Raw genomic sequence first — 8,359 nt, 5'->3', positions numbered from 1 at the left:
CTCTCTCTCTCTCTCTCTCTCTCTCTCTCTCTTTCTCTCTCTCTCTCTCTCTCACACACACACACACACACACACACACACACACACTTTTCTCTCCCACCCTCAAGAAAGCCCTTCACATAATTTACCCTACACAGATGAAATATTTCCACTGGCAGTGCCATTTATCAATTAGGCAAGAGGTCAAGATCCAAGGATAATATTTTCAGGAGGAAACAGACATACTAAAAATTTCCACTCCCACAACAGTTTCACCCATTCAGCAGAAATACGTAAGACATTTTAAGAGAAATATAGTTCAGATATTCAGCTGTGAGCAGCCAAAGGCTGTGGGTTTAAGTGAAAAGTCTCAAATAATTTGTTGTATTCCCCCTCACTTCATTCCTCCAGTATAAGCAGCTTTTCAAAGAGATCATTCTTGGTACTCTCCCCAGGATCACACAAGTCATCCCTCCCGATAAATCTGAGGTTTCCAGATACAGACTACAGCTCAATCATAAGGGGTAGACAGAAGCTATATTCCTCCTTGTACCCTCTCAGAATCACGCGCCCAGAGGCAAATAGATTTGCTACTGTCTCTTCTTCATTTAGTATTCAGTATTGCAACATATTATGCACACTGGGTAGTTTCACACAGATGCACGGGCACACAAACACCATTCTTTCCACAAAGATGCTAGAATCTGCATCTATCTACAGCCACTCTTTGCACATGCCAGTCTCTGCATATTATTTTTGCTAGTGGAGAAATCCAACTATAAAATGCCTGCTTTCTCATTTCCATCAAGGAGAAAAGGGGAGAGGAAGTGAAGAGAGACTGAGGTGGGGGAGAGGGGGAGAGAGAAAGAGAGAGGGAGGCACTCACCAGGCATCTCGCATAAAACAGACCCACTGCAAAAGGCTCCCTCCTAAATGCAAGCTTATTTGGGACTCAGCGCCTCCTGTTCTGGAATGAGCACAGAGAAGCACGGAGGGCCATCCTAACTGGCTCTGGCAGTGTAGCTGGAGGCAGGATGCTGGGCGCGTGCATTTGCCAGGCAAAGACAGATGGAGAGCTGACACTCTGTATTGCACTTGGAGCAGAAATGTGAATGATGACAGGAGCACATGTGGCCTTGAACCCAGCCCCGTCTCTTCAGGCAGAACAATGACAGGGATGTGTGTGCAAATTATCACAACCCCCTCAGCTGACTCTTCCTACTGTACCTTTCACAGCAAGTTCCAGAGGACCAAAAGAATAGACAGTAAAATGCAGAGTGATAAAGCCAAACGCTGAATTATTCATTTTCTTCCTCTTTAAAAGTTAACCCTTTCTTCTACGGAAAGCGTCTATTAAAAACAGGGCTTCCTCCCTTCCCTCTCCCAATTAATGGCTATAAATTTTAACTCCAGGTGGGGGAGGAGGAAGAAGCCCAAACCTGGATTATGTCTATAGTATAAAATTCACAATGTGTGTGAACATGTAAATTTTTGTTTATTTTTAAGGTTTTTTTTTTTGTTTCGCTATTGATGTGTCTTTTTATCACAGCGAACAGAGTATCAAAATCATTCCTTTTGTCAGCTTCTCAGTGGTATGTATAAAATAGAACACACTTAGAAGCAGGTCCACTTTCATTTTACTACAATGCTTTTAACCCCCCTGGGATTCTGGCATTGATATGCTCCAAACATTTGCTGCTTACTCTTCCTTTACCTTGCATAGTGATCCATGGGGGATGAAAACAAAATCTTCCCTGTAAAGCCTCTTTCAAAAGCTAAACAATCATGTCCTCCCGATTTCTGATTTCTACACTCCCCTTAAATGTTTATCCTTCACATGAATAACATATGCCTGGCTAGGTTCATTTCACTCTTCCCTATTAAGCTTTAATGGACACCATGATACATAAAACTACAAGTCTTTGTTACAGTGCTTTATCTAAAGCCGGCTATTTTCCTCTCAGCAGTTCTTCTTCAGTCCTTTGAAAAACATCCTCTGCTTCATAGGAGAAACATACGTCTGACTTGCATACCTTCTGCAACACGTTTAGGCTTACAGAAAATTCCAGTCAAAGGGGGAAAGCCAACTGTATCCACCCCCCCCCCACAAGCTTGCAGTTTAAAGCCCTTAGAAAAGCTTCAGAGACAAGCAAATTTACAGCTTGATTAGGGTTCTCTGTTTCTGAGCCTTTATCTGAGAAAGTTCAACAACATTTCAAGCTTTTATGTTCATGTTCATCTACCAGGCAAGAAAAAAAATCCTTAAAAGTTCCTGCTTAAGAAATAGTTTTAGAGGCTACATTTTTCTGTACCCTCTACATCTCTGTTATTCTTCCTCTTTCTCCTCTGCATGGCAATAGAATTGCACAGAAGTCAAAAGTTTCGTGTAAGTAGAAATTGTCTCAAATGAACTGTTAATAACTATGCACTTAAAAGCAAACTAGTTTATCATAATAACTACCAACAAAACATCTACTACCGGCCATGTATAAATGCATGTGTAAGTTCTCATATAACTAGCAAAAACCGTGTCTTTACCATTTAACATGCCTATTCTCAGAGGGGGCAGGAAATTGCACAATGGCACCAATTTTGGAAGCAACACTGTGCTCATCTATGTCCAACATCTAGATGCCTAGCAAAGTTTTGGATAACAGAATTTTGATGGATCTAGGAGATAAAAAGAATTAAGTAGCAAGAAACATTACAAATGCCAGAAACTAACTTAAAAAGAAAAAAGGTGGGTAGGACACTTCAAACATATTTATTCAACACACTGTTTAAGAAAGACTGCTATATTGTGATTTATTTTTAAAAACAAACAAATAAAGGAATCAAATATTATGCTTCATGTAAGTGCTAGGGTGTGTGCCTCTGTGTGTGTGTGGTTGTGGGGGGTGGGGGGTCATTTCCACTGCTGGAAACACAGAGCAGACAGAGGCAGCTTTAGAAATAGAGAAGAAAAATAATGGGTCTAAAGGTACAACACATTTAATAAAATGGAATGATATTTAATTTTAAAAGTGGGTCAATATCAGCACATTGTAAATCTTCAAACCACGGCTCAGAAAATTGAACACTACCATATGCCATGTGATTATGCATCTTTTCTATGTGTAAAAAGGCTTTTTAAGCTGTTATCTGACTACAGTAATTGCCATTTAAATTGATCCACGTCAACAAAAACTGGATCCCTGGAGATTCTCACCTAGAAGACTACTTATGGAAGGGGCCTAGCAGAATGCTTGTGCATCTGAGACTACTTCAGCGTTTTCTCAAGCAGCCAGCTGCAGGAATCATTTCCCCCCTCTCATTACTTAATACTCTGAGGCAGGCATCAACCCATTTGGCAGTCCACCTCAAATAAATATTTCTGGATATGCAGTCACTTAAGGAATATTGTAACAATTTTTGTACCACTTAGTTATAAAACAAAGACAAAAATTAAACAACACCAAAATGTGTAAGCATGATGGACAATTGCAGTCAATAATTCTGTAAAATCTCTGTTTTCCACCAGTCTTGCACAGTAGACAAAAATATCAAAACATATGGAGGAACACTGTTTTCATGCAAAATTATGATGCCTATATAAGGAGATGAGGAAGATGTAAACATCAGCTGCAAGAAGCAGCACAAAAGGTTCAAGGTTATCTTATAAAAGGCTGTATTATCTTGTGTATATTTAGCCAACACACCATCCTGCAGATCTTCAACCCACTTACATGTCAGATGATCCAGCATCACTCCCCACAGCCCAGGCTGCCGCCGCCACCTCCACAAAATATCAACTTGCACAATCAGATTTATTTTGGATCGTAGAAAGTTGTAATTCCATCACATTACCCATGGGGGGAAATATTCTCATAAGCCAGAACATTAGGCCAATAACCCTATGTGCAATCGTGTACACCGAGATTAATGGAACAGCAAGCATAATAAACACTGTGCATGTCCCATATAGCAAATTATACTTTGAAGTAGACATTTTCCTCTTGCTTTCACCTGACTTACTAACAGGGACTAGAAATCGTCTGAATTGCATATGCAGCTAGCTAATGAAAGCTCTTTGTTAGCAGCAAAGGAAGAAATTGACTCAAAGCTTTCCTGCAGGCCTTCTCAACTTCCCCTCTCTCTTCCAAGCAGACTGTTGCGATACACTGTGACTTCACACAGTCGGTATTAAGTGAGTTAATTCAAAGGCACTGAAACCTCATTGATCCTAATTGAAAGCAATACACCCAACCAAATAGTTTTCTACCCCATCTGTTCTGGCCTGCCACCAGCTATTCAGTTGAAGACAATTAATAGTTTCAGATATTCTAACTGACCCAATAAAGGCACTCATTTAAGCAGGACTGCATTAACAAAGTGAAAAACCAAGGGCAAAATGGGTTCAAATGGAGCATTTTACTCCTACTTGGCATTAACAAAGCTGAATAATGCTTATTCTGACTTTTTATGTGCAAGGCTTGATAAACTGAATGAGAAGGCACTCAATGATCAGGCAACGAGCATTGATGAATGGTCATTAGGACACCCCCACATCTCAAGGCAAAGCTATTCCACAAAGTGGCATACCAGTTCGAATGGGCGGACTCGCTAATGTCCAAATTTGCCCACTTGCTTGCTCCACTCGCACTTTCAGGCCTCTGGCAACCAAATGAGGCTGACATATTGGAAAATAATCTTTTATGGGTGACCGGCAAGTAAAATAGAAGCATTAGCTGTGCATTCAACTTCTGAACTGCTAAGTTTGTCAGATTCCAAAGATTTGATTTTCTACCCAGTTGGAAGCCACCAGCATTTTCGCAAGGAATCCTATTGACAAGGAAACTGAACTAATAAATAAGCTGTTCAGGGTGGGGGTTTTGTTTTGCTTTGCTTTTGTTTTGGTGGGGAGAGTCTTCTCAAATGACTTTCTGACTTCTTTCAGCAGACTGTCAACAGTAAACACCCCACCACAGGAAGACATGCATTAATTTCTTAGAGCTAGTGGCAATCCTGCCCCCAGTATTTCTTGCTATATGTTGCTTACCATTTATTTATTTATTTTAAAATCCAAAGTAGTTTCTCAGTCCGGGTCTAATCCATGTAAAGATGAAAATTAAATCTACCTCATACTTGTTCTAACCAGTGAACCTGTGTGTTCTCTTACTGAAAGGTCTTGTATTAAAATATTGCCACTGCATCAAAGTGATACAGAAAGGGTTCCAACAGTGAGCAGAGACTCAAATAATTGATTTTTCTTTTTAATCCTGCTATGAGACAATATCCACATGAAATCTTTAAAGAAGACTATCATTTTTTTTCTAACCAAAATCATTGAAATATTTATGTGGATAATATAATTTCAGCTTTTGCATATATGTATTTAAAAAATCCTCATCAGATAATGCCAAGAATTCTCCCTACACACTTCCTCATTGGCAAAGTTTATTCTGTTTCTTAAAATAGCTACAATGGGACTTTAGATATTGCACAGCTGAATGACACAGAGATGGGAAACTTTGTACAAAAATGCTTGAGAGAAGAAAGTTTATATGCCGTGAAAGAGAAGAATAGGTTTAGTTTGACAACTCTTGGGTATTTAGTAGGATAAGATACAGAACATCCTCACAGAACACTATGTTTTAGGCCTATGCCTAAGGAGTAATTGTGCACCTAAGAAATGTAAAGGATTAGCGCAAAGAAATATTGTTTGAACAGATATTTCTGTGAGGAAATTGGGAGTGGCCATCATTCTGCCAACTATACATGATGACCAAATTGGGTTAAATGAATATAAAATGTGAACCTAATCTAGTGAAATTAAGTTAAAGTAATACATGGAATCAAATAGCTCCATCATTTGAACTATTGTAAAAGCGCATCCTTTAACAGAATGGAGTGGATTCCCCCAGTGGTAAAAGGCATATGAGCCAAATTTAAGATACCATAATTCTGTTGGCTTAAAAATTGTACATGTCAATGATATTTTTAAAAACTGCATTTGCAACTAAAGCATATAAAGGGACAATAACCTTGCTATGACCAACCCATCCCAATCTATACAGTATGAGTGAATAGTTACAATTTTGGGGGAAATGGTATATAAGAACCCACTCTGAGCCTTAGTTTTCCACCTGCAAAATTAGAACAATGGCAATCGACCACACATGCTTTTGGGGAAATAAAAAACTTATACAATAAAATTTGTAGCCTATTTGCAAGTTAAAAGTGATCAAGAAGCCTGAAGACTAGAGTCTCTGAAGGGCAGCAAATATTATTGCTTCATGGATGGTCACCAAGAATTGGCTAAGGGCCACAAATTATAATTTCCACTATAACAAAATATTTCATGTGACATTATATTGAGTAAAAAAAGAATATGCTTTTCTACACAGCCACTGTATTCTAATAACCAAGGCTTCAAAATTGCAGTTCCAGTTTGGAGTATAAATATAACCTCCAAATAACATGAATCCCCCATTTACTGTCCTGTGCAACTAAAGCTTGCATTTCTAATTCACATCTTTTCAGTGTGCAGTGTGCCCATGCCAAAGAAAAGCCTACCAATGTAAGTATGTACCATTGGCTCTCATTAGGGAATCATTCTTTATATAAATATTGCACTTGCCCCTTTTCCTTAGAAACATTTTGATATTTGTGACATGCTTCCAGCCTTAATGGGGAATAGCAACGTTACACTGAGAACTGTTTTGTTCCAGTGTCACCACCTCCCCGTTTTGACAGATAGTGAGTTAGTTTTGTTAAAATGCAAGGGGTGATAGCGTATGCTCCAGTGAACTTTCCCTCCTTTCGGCACCAGAGACAAAAACCTGCAGCTCTGCTCTGTGCTGGCTGCCATCTGGACAGCTTTCTCTCAATGCCTGCCGCACACCACACTGCAGGCAACATTTCAGGGCTCCAGAGCTCTGCGGAGCTATTCATGACATACCAATTTCACATTTTCTGCTTCTACACTTGCAACAATAAATGCTAATGAGGATTGTGAATGACATTTTTAAAGACAATAAAAAAGGTCTCAAAATCCCTTGCATATGGATATACTGTTTTCTAAACTTCACCTTCTGTTAGGAAGCCATTTAGAATTTAGGACTGGGGGAGGGGGATAACCTTCGGAGAACAATGCTATGAGCAAAGCATAACCAAGAATACAAAATTTGTAAGTTAGGTTGCAACATGCAGATTTTTATGCCAATGCACTGCAGAAACATCTCTGTGTGGCAACCAATTCTTTCCACTGCATTACTGCTTCTTATAGGAAGAGATAATTAATTATTGTCTGTTTGCAAGGGATGGGGGAGGCAACTTTCAATGAACACACATAACCTCAAAAAGCCATATATTTAGATGATTTAATTGCTAATCTTTAGATGAGACTGGGGTTAACTGTTATCATTAATTGGTTTGAAATGCAACACTTTCATAAAGTTGAATGAAAGGACTGCGTGTGGCCACACAACTCTATCTGATTTGGATGTTTTCTTTTAAAATGTAGACTTTTACAATACCCTTATTAATAACAATTTGAAAAAGTTGCCTTAGGCTGGAAAGAACATGCTAGTTGCTATTGGGAGAAGCTCCTTCTCATTAACAGGAATTAAGGCACTTTTCTCAAGATCCACCAGGTGGAGCAAATATGCAACACTACACGATTATCGACATAAATTCAGATCACCATTGTTAAGTAGGAGAACTGCTGTGCTCAGTTCTGCCCCACATGCCCCCCCATAACTTTTCCACTTGCTTTAAAAAAGACATTAATTTGCTATAGCAGAACTATTAACATATATGCCAGTGTTACACAAACACCTGAATTTGCTGTGTCTTCCTCATGTTGGTGGAATATTATTTTGCTCATGATTTTAAACCATTGCAGCAACACTCCCAGTACTTGAGAAAGGGCTATGTGCTGAAAGCCCTCCCGTGCTTTGCAAAAGAGAGAGGAACAGAAATCACCTTTATCTCCACAGAGCTCACAATTAACAAATTAAGGATGACAGAGCAGCTGTACAGCAGCTGTGGAGGTTGGGATCACCCAGCCAAAGAATGTGAGGTATTCATTTAGGGCTGATTCTTTTGCCACCTTGGCAGTTGGGCTGCTGCACAGTGACACTGTCCTAGACTTCTGAATACCTTGAAAAGTCAAGGAACATGTGAAGTGGCCCATACCCATACACCACTTCATCCATCCCCCCAAGTATTGTGGTAGAATGTGGCTTCTCCAACATGGTCCTGGGCTTCTTGTATTATTGTGGCGGCACTGCAGTGAGTCCTGTCCAAGGTTATGCGAAAGCTCATGTACTTTTTAGCCCAAGTTCAGACCTGTCTGAACTTAGGCTGGGATGTGGCAATTCTTCTGGCCAGAATCTCT

At 39.5% G+C, this 8,359-nt stretch overlaps 1 protein-coding gene across 7 annotated transcripts in view; it reads right to left on the bottom strand.

Moving 5' to 3' along the window:
* The window catches only part of RUNX1T1 (RUNX1 partner transcriptional co-repressor 1), a 156,703-nt gene that overhangs the window by 104,305 nt on the left and 44,039 nt on the right, over positions 1-8,359 (bottom strand). The window contains exon 1 of one of the 7 annotated variants that reach the window (XM_044423768.1): positions 866-993. The exons of the other annotated variants lie outside the window; for them this stretch is intronic. Coding sequence (XP_044279703.1) covers positions 866-872 — 7 coding nt within the window. The 5' untranslated portion in view covers positions 873-993. Of the gene's footprint in view, positions 1-865; positions 994-8,359 lie in introns of those variants that run through there. 7 annotated transcript variants of the gene reach the window in all.

The sequence above is a fragment of the Varanus komodoensis genome, unplaced genomic scaffold, assembly GCF_004798865.1.
Source record: "Varanus komodoensis strain SLA01 unplaced genomic scaffold, ASM479886v1 scaffold14_1, whole genome shotgun sequence".
Lineage (NCBI taxonomy): Eukaryota > Metazoa > Chordata > Lepidosauria > Squamata > Varanidae > Varanus > Varanus komodoensis.
The sequence above is the reverse complement of the archived record's forward strand: the minus strand, read 5'-3'. Positions and strand labels throughout refer to the sequence as shown.